The following is a 16,911-nucleotide window of genomic DNA, read 5'->3' on the forward strand; positions in this document are numbered from 1 at the left end:
CATCCATTTTTCTTGATTAATTGATTAAATATAAAAATGACTTTTCATTCCAAAATGATACTCCTTGCCTTTTTAAACAAGAATATTAACTGACATATAATTCACAAAATAAAAATGACTTAATGAGGAAAAGAAAGGGTTGGTGATGGCTATTCATGTTGAATGTAATAGACACACTGGCCCAACTCCCTACCTCCTGGGATCCAGCTAATGGTTTCCATTATTCTTTCTTAAGTTTTTTAATTATAAATATTTCATATGAAATCAAGCACATTCAGGGTGACATGGCCTTAGACAAAGTATTAATATTATAAACTGTGGAATGGAGTAGATTTTCCATTTATCCTTTAGGAAAAAAAAAACAGCAAAAACACTTTCTTTCTTGAAATAAAAACCTAAGTGAATTCAGAACAAGACTGTTTAAAGCTTTAAGGAAAGGTGACTCCAATTAGCATTCTGTCATTCATAACAGAAATGATAGAATGTCATTTGTGACTCAATTTTTCTCTCACAATGTGTAGCTATCTTACCAGATTTTTTAAGTCAATGTGATAATCCACTTAAGCACATTCACTTAGTGTCCATAGTGTATTTTGAACCCTCTATGTGAAGGAGTAATTTTTTAAACTGGTATGAATTAAAATTTATTTTTGACCATGAATAGAAAAATATATGTCTATTGTTATATTACGTACATGTACAAATATGTAACAATGAATTCCTCTGTTCTGTATATAATGCACCAATAAAAAATTCTCTGGAAAAAAAAACTGTAAAAAAAATTTAAAAGAACAATAAGTGCCTAGGGCAAATAAAAATTTGTTTAGGCTAAGAGTGTAGCTCAGTGGTAGAGTACATGCTGCATACACAAAGCCCTGTGTTCACTCCCCAGTCCCAATAATAATAATAATAATTATTATTATTATTAAAGATCCTGATTTGGTATGATTTTTTAAGAATGTGCCACAGTAAGTACTTGTATGCATGTATGTGTGTATATTCAAAAGTGTACACTCACATGGGAGAGGGACAGGTGACTAACTGAAATCATAAATTAAATGGGAAAATCTCCTCTTAACACTTTCAGGCACATAATATATGCTCTATGAATATTTATAAGACGAATTCACCAACTTCTAAGCCAGGAATTTATGCAGTGACATTCAAACTTGCTTTCTAAAACCCCACCTAGGATTGCAATCTCTGGGTGAGAAAATTTTAAGCATATCACACAAAGTACACGTGGTGCCTAATGCAGTGGCAGAAGGCATTGAGGCCCTGCCTATATCCACTCAACCTTACTATTACCACGTATTTCCATGCCTGACTTCCAAAGGCTGCCACCTGTACTTCTTTGCCAGAGGGCTTTCTTGGCACCCTAAGAGTACACCTCCCACTGATGATGAAAGCTGGTGGATCAATGCTCCAGTTCCCTTGCCCCATGCACAGAGTAACTCTAAGGCACTTACTCTCCTCTGTCTCCTGGAGTTGTTCAATGGGATTCAGTTCTGCTGGCCCTCTGTGTGGAACGATTTGGCAAAAATCTCCTACTGCATGCTTTTTCCTCCTGTCTCCCTCTCCACTCCCCAAATGGCACTTCCTAGGACCACATTCCAAAGAAACTTTTACATTCAAAAATATTTGCTTCAGGATCAGCTTCTGGGGAACTGAAATTAAGACAGGTACTTCCAATTAGCTTATCTCTAACAAAACCCTCATCCACTGGAACATGTGCCTGGGCTTAGAATAGAATGAAATGAGCCTCTATCATCAGTGAGCATCTTTCTCCATGAAATCCTGATACTGAGATTTTAATGAGTCTCTAAATGAACCATGATGAAGAGCAAGTCTCTCTCCTGAACGAGGATGGGTTGGTGTCCATTTAGCGGAGCATCCCTGTCCTGAGTGTGGCTGACCACCCACATTCCCAAGGCCAAATGAACTAGACCAGGGGTATGGTGCAAGCAAAAAAAACGTTTTAATGACGGTTCATTGACATGCCAGATGGGTCCACCGTGATCTAATTCAAACAGGAACCCTCACTCTTTTATCATTTGTTCTAAAATATCAAAGCATTTTCCCTACGGTGGCCCCGAGAACATTTTCCCCCATTGAGCCTGGGCATTTTAGGAGCCCTTCTCTCCCAATTTCTTGTTTGCCTTTGTCTTCCCAATCACCGTCTCCACAATCACAGCCGTTTCTTCATATGTCTGAATGCTCTCTGTTGAAATCTTCTCAATGGATTCCACCACTTCCACCTTCTTGAAAGTCAATGCCCTGGGGGGGCTTTTATCCAGCAGGCTGCTGCTCTTACTCCCAGGATCCCCTGGTCTACCTTCATGGGCCCCAGCCCTTTGAGACTGGGGTGTAGATGGTCTCTCGGAACCAGGTATTGTCTCAGGACAGGGTTTCTTGGACTTCTCCTCTTCCTTCTGGTCATCGTCTTTCTCCCCAGGACTCTTCACATCTTTGGAATTTGTCCCACTCTCCTTGTCTGTAGTCTCCTCTTCAGTTGGGTGTTCATCTTCTTTCTCCTGGGGACCCTCCTGTCCATCCTCCAAAGGTGGCGTGGGCTGCTCAGGAGTAGGAGTGGGCTCCCCTTCGCTGTCAGGATGCGTAGAGTCTTCTTCGGTGGAAATCACTATTCCACCCTTGGCTGGGATGGAGGGGGAATAGAACTCAGGGTCCTTATAACTAGCATCCCCTGTGACCATCACGTGCCGCCCTTTGGTGTAGAGGTCAGCAGGGGGCTCGGGCACAGGCTCTTTGGTGCCCTTCACTTTATCCTTGATCATCTTGCATAGTTTCCCAAAGGCTTTGCTGATCTGTCCTCCATCTGGCACATCCTCTGGGTCCCCTTCTTGTGTTAGGAGACTTGCTTCTCCACCCCCTGATTCAAGCTTAAATTCATCTTCCTCTTTAAGTACCACCTGCACTGGTTTTGTATCTTCCACACGTTTTAATGGTGGGTCTTCCAGAGTTTCATCTACTTTATCTTGAGCTATAATCTCCTTTCTCCTTGGAATATTCTTAGGGAGGCCTTTTTGTCTGGGTTTTGCTGCTGTTATATCCTGCAGAGCCCTAGTAAGATCTAAAAAAAAAAAAATTTTTTAAAAGCAGGAAGTCAAGTATAAAATTGTCAATAAAAGGGAATAAAAATGCATTCATTGAAAAATATACTAACTGAATTAGAGACAAACATCTAATGCTAGGATGGGATTTACTATATATAGGTCAAAAACAATGGAGTTCTATTGTTCCTCATTCCATGTTGAGGTTCTAGCTCTGCCAAGCTTTGTAACTTTGGTAGACAAGTCAACTTGTTCCTTCAGTGATTCCCCAAAGGGAAAGGAAAGTGCTACTTTTTCTGAAGCTCATAGTTCTACCCACTAGGAACCCATTCCACAAAGTTGTTCTCTCAACAGAGTTAGAGAGACACAGGAAAACTGCCCAGGACTCTGACGTGGTCAGATGTCGTCAGGCTTGGAAATGGAATCCATCCACGGCATATCTCCCTCACTCCACATTTATCCCAACAACCTATATAAATATGACCACCCTTTAGTCAGCATTCCCTTCCCCTCAGCCAAAATAGGAAGTGATGCTATTAGATACAGAAACAATAGGAATTCTGTATTCTCAAGATCTACCCATTCCTTCACACTGGAATGGAAACATTAGATGCTGAAGAAAACAAAAATCTTACCCTGTGAAATCTCCAAGGCTTTCCAGCTCCGCTTATACAGTGATTTCAGAACTTTTTAATCCCCAGCATCTTTTCCATTCCCTCCCACTGGTAATCCCAGGCCTAAGAAGGACATAGCACCAGCATCTAACATGGACTAACCCTCAATGAGGAGAGCTGAGTAAAGATGGCAGCCATGGGTCCTGAAGCCATAAAGGACAACAGGATGCAGGCAGGGATGTCAAAAGACAACTGGTCTGAGAGGAAAGATGCTTACAGGACCAGCTACAGAATTCCAGGGCCCCGTGCAAAAGAATAATGCAGAGTTCTTGTTCAAAATTATTACCAATTTCAGGAGAAGGCTGGAAAAGCACCAAGCCAGGATGGACTCTTCTGAGTGTAGCCCTGTGCCAGGGTCATGGGCTCATGGAGCTGGCCCTGGGTGTCTACCAGCAGGACTGCTGCACATCCAACCATGTTCTGACTCTGGAACCCCAATTGCAAAAACCCTGAGCTGGTTCCCTGAGCTGCCTGAGAAACATGGATTTAAAGACTGTATAAAATCCAGCAATCCCACTTGCAGGTATTTACCAAAAGATTTGAAATCAGGGTGCAGAAGAGACACCTGCACTCCCGTGTCTATTGCAGCATTATTCCCAATAGCCAAGACACAGACTTAAACTAAGGGGCCGTCTACAGATGAACGAGTAAAGAAAATGTGGTAAAAATGCACAAGGAATACTATTCAACCTTTACAAAGAGGGAAATTCTGTTGTGTGAGACAACATGAATGGAATTGCAGAACATTATTATGCTAAGCAAAATAAGCCAGGCACAGAAAGGTAAATACTGTATGATCTCACTTATATGTGGGATCTAAGACAATTGAACTCACAGAAGCAGAGAGTAGATGGTGGTTCCCAAGGGCTGGTGGTAAGAAGAATAAGGAAATGATAATCAAAGGGTACAAAATTTGAGTTAGACAAGAAGAATATGTTTGAGTGGGTTTTTGGGGGTTTTTTTTTTTTAGTCCTATTGCATGGTCTGGTAAATATAGTTGAAGAATATTGTATATTTTGAAATTGCTGAAAGCAAATTTCAAATGTCCTCACCTCAAAAAAAATGTTACATATTCAAGTTGATGAATATGTTATCCAGCTTGATTTAATTATTCTACTTTGCATTCATAAATCATGACATCATCTTAGATCACATAAAATTTATATAATTATAAATTACCAGCTTATAATAAAAATAAAAGCCCTAACAGTGAAAGTATCAACATTATCACCTTCTCGTCTCTCTCAAAATGTTGTGCTTATTCAGAATGGGGAGATTCAGATATGAGCTGATGCCTCACAGGTGTGTAAAACATTCCAACAAGGCCAAATAGGGACCCGGTGTGGTGGCACATGACTGTAATCCCAGCAGCTCGGGAGGTTGAGGCAGGGGGATCACAGGTTCAAAGCCAGCCTCCTCAACTTGGTGAGCCTCTAAGCAATTCAGCAAGACCCTGTCTCTAAATAAAATATAAAAAAGGTCTGGGGATGTGGCTCAGTGGTTCGGCACCCGCTGTTTCAATCCCCAGTACCAAAATAAATAAACACCAAACATTGGAAGGCAGAAGCCATATTTGCCAAACAAGCAGTTCCTGCTGAATTGTTTTGTTTTGTTGTTTGTTTGAGATGGGGCTCTCTCTATGGTGCCCTGGTTGGCTTCGAATGCCTGGGTTCAAGAGATCTTCCTGTGTCAGCCTCCTGAGTAGCTGAAATTATAGGTGTGCACCCCCACACCCAGCTTCTGCTCAGTTTTGAAGGGAAGAGAGAATGAATGATAACTGAGCATCTACTCTGCAACCAAACACTGGATTAAACACCTTTGCAAAGATTAAGTTCATTTAATTCATGGAAAAAATATAATTCAATATCCATTTCTTATTATAGTGAAAACTGAATTGTATTTCTTCCCTCAATTAAATGCCTGATGTTCAAGGATGGCATTCCCAAGGTGGGCTATAACAACAATCAGTTTTTCTCTTTATAAACTTTTTAGCTCAGTTACTTAGCACCCAAGGGAGCATATCAGAAAGGGAGAGAAGAAGACCTCCCTCACATAAAAGCATTTAATTTCCAGATAGATAGGACGAGAGCATGAATGTCAAGGTCAGGAGGAAAGCTTAGATTTTTTTACATTTCTGCTGAGACACAAAAAAGAGGAGACCAGGGTTGGAGAGTGTTACCTTTCCGGCCAGATCCAAGGCTAAGAGAGGAGCCATGACTCGGGGTGAACATGGTTATGGGAGTCTCAATGAAGGCGGAGGTCAGCCTGGCAGAAAGAACCAGAGAGAGAGTATGGTGCCACCTTTAATTCATCAAGCCAACCACACAAAGGGGTTGGGGGGAGGGTAAAAGCAATTGCTATAATTTTGAACAAAACTGAAAAAAGTTTTCTGTAGATCAAGCTCATGAATTATATGTAAATGTAAACTGATAGCCACATAGACATTTATACATTAGATGAGGACATAAAAACTCATTTCTTTGAGCTCAAGTCATAAACCATAACACATAGCCATGGAAATATTGCACAGTGATTACTTATAATATAAAATGCCACTTCTCTGTTGGATTGGAGTTTTTATGTTGTTGTTCTTTTTGTAATTGAAGAGTGGCCAATCCAGGCTTAAGTATTTAGGGCAAACATGGAATAACTTATTTTTTTTAAATAATACATATCACATATAAACAGAAGGAAAAATGTTAAAAGCAACTGAGATTAAACAACTGGTGAATCTGGGTAAAGTATATTTAGGAATTATTCTTGTAACACTTCTATCAGTTTGAAACTGTATCAAAATTCAAAGTTATAAATAAACTAACCAAAGCAATACCCAGTTAACTTTTGGACATGTTCTGCCCCTCCCCAAAAAGAAAAATGATCACAAGGGTATTTAAATGCAGTTCAAGACTTATTTTCATAAATATGCTCATAAAGCATATATAATATATAAATATATATATATGTATTTATATATATTTATAATAAGGAATGCTACAAGGCACACTGAGTATAATAACTAGAGAGGAAATAGGAAATAAAATCTTGCTTTTCCTACTAAGCAGGAAAGACATCAGCTAAGATAGACCACCCAGAGTGGAGGGAAGTACTGCCCACCGTGGGGCACTTGGGGCAGGGGAAGACTTATCTTTTAGTTCACTCTACATCCAGGAAATAAGGAGGATCAAATTGAAAAATCATAAGTCAATGCTTATCCTATTCTATGAAGAAAACCAATGGATGTGTCAACATGGCGATAGATGCAGGTGCAAGGGGGTGGGGGCAGGGGAGAAGAAAAGAGGATTTCCCCAGCAGTCTTAAAGTAAGTGGGGTTCAAGTCACAGTTCTGTTATAAAGGAAACCAGAAGGCACATTGATACCCACATTACTGACCTGCCCAGAGGGTAATGACCATGACAATTGCAGCAATACCTCTGAGCACCCATCAAGTGCCATACAGTATATTAAGGACCTCACCTGCAGCATCTCATCCCACAGTCCTGATCATCCCACCTGCTAAACTGCTTATGTCCCCAGAACCCTGTGGGCACAAAGCAGCCTTCTCCGGTCACCCTACTTACAATTTCAAGCATCACTTCATCATCACTCCCTTTCTCTCTCCCAAAACTTCCTCCATACCACTTGTCACAGGTTACATCCTGTTACAAATTCACTCCTCTTCTGTCTCCTCCACTAGAATTCTAGCTTTTTGTGTTTCATTTCCTGCCACATCCCCACTACCTACACCTGTGCCTGGCACATAGTAGGTCCTCAACAAGGACTGATATAATGCATAAGTAACCAGGATGGGGAGACCAGTACGCAGAGGCATGCCCACACCTGTTGCCTTCGATCTCAATGATCCGATGATACCGATCCAGCTCGTTCCTCAGAGTTTGCTGGGCCACGGCCAGCTGCCGGCAGTCATAGGAAGACCTCTCCAGTGTCCGCTCAGCCTCCTCGATCTCCTTCCTCAGGCTTTCGATCTGCTCGTTGTAAAGCTGAATCTCGTCATCATAACACTCGTGGGCGTTTTTAATAGCTTGTTCCAGGGTCGTTGTCTGTGGGCAAAGACACACTGCCAGGAAATCCATCCCACCCTCTCCCCAAGATGTGGACTTCACCAGGAGAAACTGATCTCTGTCTACAAAGGCATTTGCTTCATTTGTTTCTCTGTAAGTTGGAGACTAGCAATGACTCATTTGGAACCTCTTCAAACAAAGAAGAATTTAAAAACTGAGCTCCTATCTCCTAGCATGAACTTCAGCCCCCTGTAGGATTAGCCCACAAGGGGACCCATCCTCCTGGCAGAGTGAAGATGACAAACCCAGAAAATAAAAAGAAACCTGCTGCCCACAGAGTGATCTGCGTCAGATAAAGTATGTTCTCCATACCTTAATGACTTAGCATAAACTTGGTAGCCAAAACTGAAGTCGAAAGAGTACATACGAAATAGATAAGATGCTGCTTTTACTGAAACAAACATGAGGGAAAAATTTTTTCTTGTTCTTATTCAGCTAAGAGAATGCTTTAATTTTCTCCTGAGTTTTAATCAGTAGTGTTTTATTTATGTTTTATTGGCTAAAATGTGTGTGTGAGCGTGTGTGTGTATGTTCATGCACATGCATGCTTGTGTATATATAAAATGATATTAGATGCCTAGGATGCATGAGGCCCTGGGGTCGATACCCAGCACTGCAAAAAAATAAAAGAAAACAATGTTAAGGAAGACAATTTTTATGTTAATGCAAGGTAAAAATCAAGGTAGAAAAAGAGAAAGAGGGGGGGATAGTAGAGGATAGGAAAGGCAGCAGAACACAACAGACACTAGTATGGCAATATGTAAATCAATGGATGTGTAACTGATGTGATTCTGCAATCTGTATATGGGGTAAAAATGGGAGCTCATAACCCACTTGAATCAAAGTGTGAAATATGATATATCAAGAACTATGTAATGTTTTGAACAGCCAACAATAAAAAATTAAAAAAAAAGAAAAAGAGAAAGAGGGAGTTTTATTTTCCTTTTAAGAGCTTCTGACAATGATAAAGACTCAAAAAAGCACTTGTTTACAAGTTTAATACCTGTAAGTCATGACCCTTTTACAATCTCATTCTACATAGGAAAGAATTTGACATGCACAGCCCTCAAAATCAAGATGTAACAAAAATACTACTTCTACCTAGAGCAGTGTCTTTCAAACTGCAATGTACATTAGAGCCACATAAGGATGGTAAGATTCTGACTCAGTAGTTCTGAGAAGGAAGGGGCCAGAGACTGTCTTTCTAACCAGCTCCCACAGGATGTGGATATGCTGGTCCATCGGCCACACTTGGAGTCATGGAAGGTGGGGAGGGTAGAGAGGTATCTACATCCGACTTCATGTATATTCACTACAGTGTATTTCTTGCATTCAGACCCAAATATACATGCTGGAAACCCTGGAGGATAATCATTTCTATTAAACTCAATTTTTCATTTTATATAGATCTAGTCTTTGGATAAAGAAGTCCGTAAGTAATCACATATGGAAACTTAGCTTGCAAGGGTGTTCAGGAATATATCTGTTGCCTCCAGCAGACGGGAAGGAGTGAGGCTGAGAGGGAAAGTGGCATGTACTAAACACTTTGGGAAGATGTCTGTCCAACCTGTGTCATCCCATCCATCCATCCACAAGGAGGGTCCAATAACAATGCAACCCTATCCTCCCATCCAGAGCTTGGAACCGGGGTTGGGTTCAACTTAGGCTGGCCCATCGTGTGCTCTATCTCCTGAGAATTTGGAAAGGAACCTTAGGGGTAGTGGCAAGGTTCTAGGCACATGGTGGCATGTTCTAAGTTCATTGGGACACATGAACTGGGGTCTAAGCCTGCCATTTTAGAATGATGATCTTTCATAATGTGCATGAAGCTAAGAAAGTTAATTCTCCAGGAAGACATAATAAAGCCAAAGGGCAAAGGTAAACAGATGAGGGAGCCTGTGGCAAGGGAAGGAACAGGAGGGGAAGGAGACAAATAGCAGCTGCCCCACATCCTGGTTCCTGGTTCCTGCTGCACACCTGCTCTCAATTAACATACCTTGCTCCTTTGGGAAAAGAAAAAGAAAAACCTTGCCAGTGGAGAAACGTGGCAGACACCACCTTAAGCAACCAATGAAAGTTAAACATTGTCAGTGTGAAGATAAATGAACATGATGTGACACACTGACACAATGTCACGTCCTAGGGATACTTGCCAAAAAAAATAAAGAATGTCAGTTTAAATCTGTGAAAACAACCGGGAAACCCAGATGGAGGGCTGTTCCCCAAAATATTTGGCCTGGACTCTTCAAAAGCATCAAGTTCAGAAAGACTAAGGAACTGTCCCAGACTTTGGGAGCGTAAAAACACACAACACCTGAAGAGGAGTAGGGTCTTACACCAGAACAAAGCATTAGTGGGGTAACTATGACATTCTGGCACAGCCTATTAATAATAGCACAGTATCATCCTGGCCTTCGTCATTTCCTGTGACTCTAAGATTCTAGCACTTGGGTAGACTATACAAAGAGTGTGTGGGAAACCACAATGCTATTTTTGCAACTTTTAGAAGTCTTAAAAAACTTCAAGGGGCTGTGATTGTGGCTCAGTGGTGGAGTGCTTGCCTAGCACACACGAGGCACTGAGTTCCATCCTCAGCACCACATAAAAATGAAATAAAGTTTATAAAAATATTTTCAAAATTAAAAAGTGCCCTGCCTATTTAGACCAGTAATTGGGTTTGTTTCTTTTTAAAAAAACAACCTCAATTCAGTAGTCACCTATAATGTCAAATATATGTGGGTAAGCCACATATTCTTACCCACATCACAGTACTCACACACCCCAAGACATAAAGGGGCTGAAGAGACCCCTCTGAGGCCTGAATCTCAGAGTGGCTACAGAATTATATGAGGGGATGTGTGGGGCCATAGATGACATAAGAGGGGTCAAGTGTCAGGGATGGGAACATTCTCTCACTTTCTTTTGTGTTTAAAATGTTCCATAACAAAGAAAATATTAGGTGAAAGAGATTCCCCCTTTGGGTGTGGCTTCCCAGCCCAGAACATGAATCCATGGTCTGTGCTGACAAATTCCAACCTGGGTCAAATCACCAAGCTCCCAACAACCTTGTCTAGAGGGGGCTGTTTTAGCCCCAGGCTCCAGATGAGGACACTAAGACACACAGGTGAAGTCACTTGCCCATAAATACCACAAGAAGATTCAAACCCACCTGTTCAGGATCTTAGAAACTTCCTGAAACCATGGTCCATCCCTGCCCCAGACTCCTCCCAGCTGCAGGTGAGTAGAGTACAGGCATGTGCACATACATGCGTGCGTGCACACACACACACACACACACATTTATGTGAAAACACACTCTAGGGCTCTGGAAAATTCTGCATTGCCCTATTCTTACCAAAGACACAGAGCACTCGTTGAGTGTTTTTACTTCATACACTTTTGAACTGTATATAAAATAACAAAGGATTACCAAAATGGGAAAACAGAGGATAAGAAAGTCATCTACAATCTTTCTACCCTAGAGGACAAGCATGACCTTTTTGCAGATCTCATGATTTGATGGTTTGTTGTTTGTGGTAGTGGCAAGTGGGTGGTAGGCCTTTTTGTTTATGAATACAGTTGTATGTGTGCTTGCTTGTTGTTTGTTGGAAGAAAGAGGTGTGTTAAAGGCTGGATGTCCTTGGGTAGAGTAGGAGGATCTCATGCTCCAGGAAGGAGGCTTCATGCTACTCCTGTAAGGCACCTTCTAATCTTCAACAGGCCCCTAAGGCTCCGTGAGTTTCTGTCTGTTCAGTGAACTCTTGACTGGGTTTATAAAACTGGACTTCTGGGCACACCACTGAGGTTTTTACAGCTCAGTAATTTAAACCAGTCATCAAAAGGAAGAATATACAGAAAAACAGTAAGAGTCCCATTTACTTAGAGCTTGATTTGCCTCTGATGAAGGCCAAGAGGACTCAGTGGATGTGAGCCACATGACAACCTGAACTTTATTTTGAGCCAGGACACTGCTATGTTTCTATTTGGACCATTAGATCCTCTGGTTTATATCCATCTACCCATCGATCTGTGAGCAGCATAGGGCAGCAGCACACACAGGAGCCTGAGCGTGAGCCCCATGTAGAGCAGGGAGCTCCTGCCTCTTAGGATTCCAGGTACCTTTGGGTACAAGTCTTTATAAAAAAAAAAAGGGGGGGGGGGCGTGGAATCAGTATCCTTCACCCTTCACAAATTACATAGTCTTACCAAGAATCACCACTAGATGGTACTAACTGACCTTAATGAAAAATGAGACCTGGAAGGTTCCCATTTTGCAATTAATGTGATTTTTTTTTTTTACTTCCCTGTCACAGAAATTCAGTCGATGCAATTTAGGAAGCCAGAAGTGCCTGTCCCTTCTCCACCTGTAAGAAATTTCATATCCAGGGATCTTATTTCATCTATGTTCAGCTTACTTGAAGGAAGGTCCCCAGCTCCAGTATCAGGCTCTGTTCCTTCCATTCTGGGGCCCTGGGTCTCTCAAACTTGAGCCTGTGGAATCACCTGGGCATTACTGGGCTCTGCCCAAGTTACTGATTCAGTAGGTTTGGGATGCACCTATGAATGTGAATTTCTGACAAGTTCCCAGATGACGCTGATAATGCTGGACCTGGGACCTCATCATGAGGACCCCGGACATGGAATATTCTGGAATCATCATAGGCCTTCACCAAAGGTAGAACCAGTTGCCACAGCCCTGCCAGAAGCTCTACTTCCCCAGACATCCAATTCTCCCTTGAAGCTCTCAGTTTAGCTATTCTATTTGGAAGCCAGAAAATCTTTAACTAGCAAAAATCTAGCCAATAACATTTTAAATGGGGCCATAGAGGGCACAAGTCTGGCACCCAGGTGCATCAGGTGTAAAACACTCTGACCCTACCCAGGACTTGCCCCCATACCTGTGGTTCTGAGTGTGGTTCCTGGACTAGCAGCAGCATCTGGAAACTTGGAAATGCATACTCTCAGGCTCCAACCCAGATCTACTGAGTCAGAAACTCCTGGGTGCACCCAGTCATGTTAGGGTTTTAATTAGAGCTAATTAAGAAAATTCTTGCTCCCCTTGACCTTTAACCATTGGTGTTATGCCCATGAATATATTACATGGAATAAGGGACTTTGCAGATGTAGTTAAGGTTCTTAATTAATGAACCTTTTAAGAAGGAAGTTACTCTAAATTGATCCTAATCACATGAGCCTTCATAAGCAAAAGTCAGAGAAATGCAAAAGCAGACATCAGAAAAATTAGATGCATGAGGATTATTCAGTGCACTGCTGCTAGCTTTGAAGATGGAGGAGCCTTGGGTCAAAGAATGCTGGCAGCTCCTAGAACTGCTCCTGGCCAACGGCCAACAAACAGGGTTCTCAATCCTACAGTGCACAGAATTAAATTCTGCCAACAACTTAAACAAGAATGGAAGCAAATGCTCCCCCAAGAGCCTCCAGACAAACATCTAGGCAAGCCCACAACTTTATTTCAGCCTAGTGAGACCCAGAGCAGAGAAATCAACTGACCCTTCCCAGATGTCTAACCTACAAGATCCTGAGAAAATAAATAGGTGCTGTTTTAAGTTCCTAACTTGTGGTAATCCATTAAGACAGCAAACTCGAGTTTCATTAAACTCATAGCTTGATTTTGTTATTGAACACAGTCAGCCCTACATGTCCATGGGATCCTCACCTACAGATTCAACCAACTGAGGAACAAATATATTTTAAAATTACATCTGAATTGAAAAATCTCTTGTCATTATTCCCTAAACATTACTGTATGTCAACTATTTAGACAGCATTTACATTGTGTTAGGCATTATAAGTAACCTAGAGATGATTTAAAGTATACGGGAGGATGTGCCTAGGTTATACACACAATTGTGAGCCATTTTATATCAGGGACTTGAGTATACATGGGAATCCTGGAACCAAACCCCATGGATACTGAAGGATGAGCACATACAGATGATCTCAGACTTTCAATGATTCAACTTGTGATGTTTCCACTTTACCATAGTATGAAAGCAACATGCATTCTGTGGAAACCATAATTTTTATCTTGCACTTTCTCTCTTCCTAGGCTAGGGATATACAGTATGACCATCCTGCAATGTGGGGCAGTGCCACCATCACAAGTGGAAACAACCGATGCACTACAGTGTACTGTGTCGCTAAGCTGGGACATGCGGTAGGTTAGTGGTATTAGATGCACTTGCAACTTACATCATCTTCAGATGGGAATTGTCGGGTTGCAAACCCACTGTAAGTCAGGGAGCGTCTGCATATTATTATCTATGAAATGATTTGATATTTTGATAAGTGTTTCAATACAATTGGTCTGTTTTTAATTACTCTATCTTAAAAACAACATTTTCCTGAGAAGGTGTTCACAGGTATCACCAGACCACCAAAAGCTGGAGAACAGCAAAGAGAAGGTCCAGACCCTGCTTTAAAGAGGTGAACACACCCAAATAAATTAATCAGTCTGCAGCAATAGACAGTTGGAAAAAGGTGCCAACCAGACTAACCTAATCTCAGAAACCAGATTAACCTCTACAAGATTCCTTATTTTTATATTCAACAAATATGTACATGTACATAAAGAGCAAACATGCTTTTTGCCCTGCAACTAGAACTTTCCAAAACAGGTGGTGCTCTCTCATCCTCCTCGGTATTTAGGGCAGTGGTTTTCAGTGGCCACAGGAAACGACACAGTTCTCACTGCCAGCCATGTGCCTCACACAAATGTGTTTGTGTATGCATGTGTGTGTGTGTGTGTGTGTATTTGAACAAATATCTACATATTTATATATATATGCAAATATATTTAATACAAAGGTTTCATAGAACAAACCCTACCTTTTCTTGCTATGCAGTCTGTAATGTCTTACTCTTAGTCAAGTGTTGCTTGTTTCTTCGTTTTTTCCTGCAGTCAATTCTGGTGAATTCACTTTAAGCCAATGAGTTGTGACTTGGGGTTTGGAAAACATTGGTCTCCTGACCATAACTGGGCCACACCACTTCCTCAATGACAGCACACCATACACACACCCTACATACATACAACTCCACACATACACACATCAAGCATATACATATATATGCACCACACACACTACACATACACACCTCACACTACACACCATACACATACTACTTTCATACATGTCACACAACATACACACACCACACATTATACCATATATACACACATCACACATATATACATAGTACGTACACACATATCCACCCAGCACAGCACATACTTTATACACACACACTACATACCACACCATCTATACATGTATACATTCAGTACACATACACATACAGCAACAGAACACACATATACACCACATATACCTCATGTGCACATACACACACATCCCACATATATAAATACTCCACATACACATACTACATACTACACATACACCCCTACATATACACATGCACCACTCTTTCTCTCCCCATCCACCACCCCAACCTTCTCTCTCTCTCTCCCTTCTTCTATCCTTTCAGTACCACAGAGGAAACCATGATCACCAAGATGAGGCATCTGGTCCCTAAGCCATGGCTAGTCTCCTGAGAAGGACAAGTCTGAAGGTTACTACTTGAGTTCTCCCACTCTGATCTTCAGCTCCTGGGACAGTCACTGTTCTCAGGTTGCTTTCCAGTTGCTCTTGACAACTGCTGCACAGCAAGAGTTTTGTGTGAGAAACAGCAGCCTGAACTCTGGGGTCCCAAAATGAGATCCTGAACCAACATGGAAAGTGTGGAATATCTATGAAATGCACCTCCTCTAGCCGAGGTGGTCACTTTTTCTGATTTTGTGGGCACTACAGGATAGAGGCCAACATAACGCCCAGGTAGATGCCCTAGCTTTTCCAGAGTCAGTTTTAGATTTTTTCATTCTCTTGTCCCTTAGGTATACTTGTCTAGCCAAACATCAATTTATTTTTTGATTTGGGAAATGTAATTACAGACCACAGGAAGGTAAAGTATTTTAACCCCACTTTCCCCATCAGAGTGGCCAGCCATTTAGGAACAAGAGAAAGAAAACAGGAAGGAACCAAGCAGATGAACCCTGAAGTCCCCGAGCCAAGAAGGCAGGCCACAAAAGCCAGGTGCATTGAGTTTTCAAATGAAGCTTCACTCAAAGCAGGACAGGATGGAAATGGGGGCTTTACACTAACAAAATTCTGATCGGGGCAATACTGACACATCTACTCTTTCTAGATTCATAATCCAATTCCAAAGGAGAAATTTTGTTGGGAGAAGAGAAACAGGAAGCATAGATTTGAGCAAGTTAAACAAAGATCCCAATATGTGTCCATTTCTTCCTATCCTTAACAAGTTTAACCTGGGCCAAAAGAATCATTAATGAAGAAGCTGGCAGGCCGGAGATGTGACTTGAAAGGGCACCACAGATCCTGTCTCTATTGGCCCAGGACTCCTTCCAGTTTGGGCACTGAATATCCTTTCTCCTGGGAACTCCCTCAGCTCAGAGCAAAGCAGGGCACTTGGTCACCTGCTCAGACTCTGTCAGGCTCACAGGTTAAGTTATGTTTGTGACAATTCACAGAGCCAGATTACTTGTGAATGCATGTGACATGTCAATAAAATGTGTGAGAGACCCTGATTCATACATGTGGTGTGAATTCCCAATAGTGAGTGACAGACATGAGAATGTGGAGCCATACCTGGGCCTGCAGCTCCATTTTCTGTGCCTGCAGGTGGGAGAGCGCCTCCTGGCCCTCTTCCAGCTGACTCTGCAGGGCGGCCACTTCCCGTTCAGTCAGGAGCTTCTCCTGCACAAAGAAGGCCAGATTCAGAATCATACATGGGAGAAATGCAAAGACAAAAGGGACAGGAAGAGTGTGGAACCATGTTATGGACGGAATGTGTACCCACCCCCACCCCAAATTTATATGTGGAAGTTCTAACCCTCAAGGTAATAGGACCTTTGGGAGGTGATTAGGGTCAGATGAGGTCATGAAGGAGGGGCCCCAAGATTTGATTAGTGTCCTTGTGAGAAGAGGAAGAGATACTGTGTGCTGTCTCTCTCCACCATGTGAGCAGCCAGCAGGAAGGTAG

General features: G+C 41.9%; 1 protein-coding gene across 4 annotated transcripts in view; it reads right to left on the bottom strand.

The window, feature by feature from the left end:
• Positions 1 to 1,954: 1,954 nt before the first annotated feature.
• The window catches only part of Bfsp1 (beaded filament structural protein 1), a 64,947-nt gene continuing 49,990 nt past the window's right edge, over positions 1,955 to 16,911 (bottom strand). For all 4 annotated transcript variants that reach the window (XM_048811335.1, XM_048811336.1, XM_015483131.2 and 1 more), the window contains 4 exons: positions 16,518 to 16,625; positions 7,583 to 7,803; positions 5,925 to 6,010; positions 1,955 to 3,091 (listed from right to left, as the gene is read on the bottom strand). In XM_048811335.1, the coding sequence (XP_048667292.1) occupies positions 2,127 to 3,091; positions 5,925 to 6,010; positions 7,583 to 7,803; positions 16,518 to 16,625 (1,380 nt within the window). In that variant the 3' untranslated portion in view covers positions 1,955 to 2,126. The remainder of the gene's footprint in view (positions 3,092 to 5,924; positions 6,011 to 7,582; positions 7,804 to 16,517; positions 16,626 to 16,911) is intronic.

Source organism: Marmota marmota, unplaced genomic scaffold (assembly GCF_001458135.2).
Source record: "Marmota marmota marmota unplaced genomic scaffold, marMar, whole genome shotgun sequence".
In the NCBI taxonomy this organism is placed as follows: domain Eukaryota; kingdom Metazoa; phylum Chordata; class Mammalia; order Rodentia; family Sciuridae; genus Marmota; species Marmota marmota.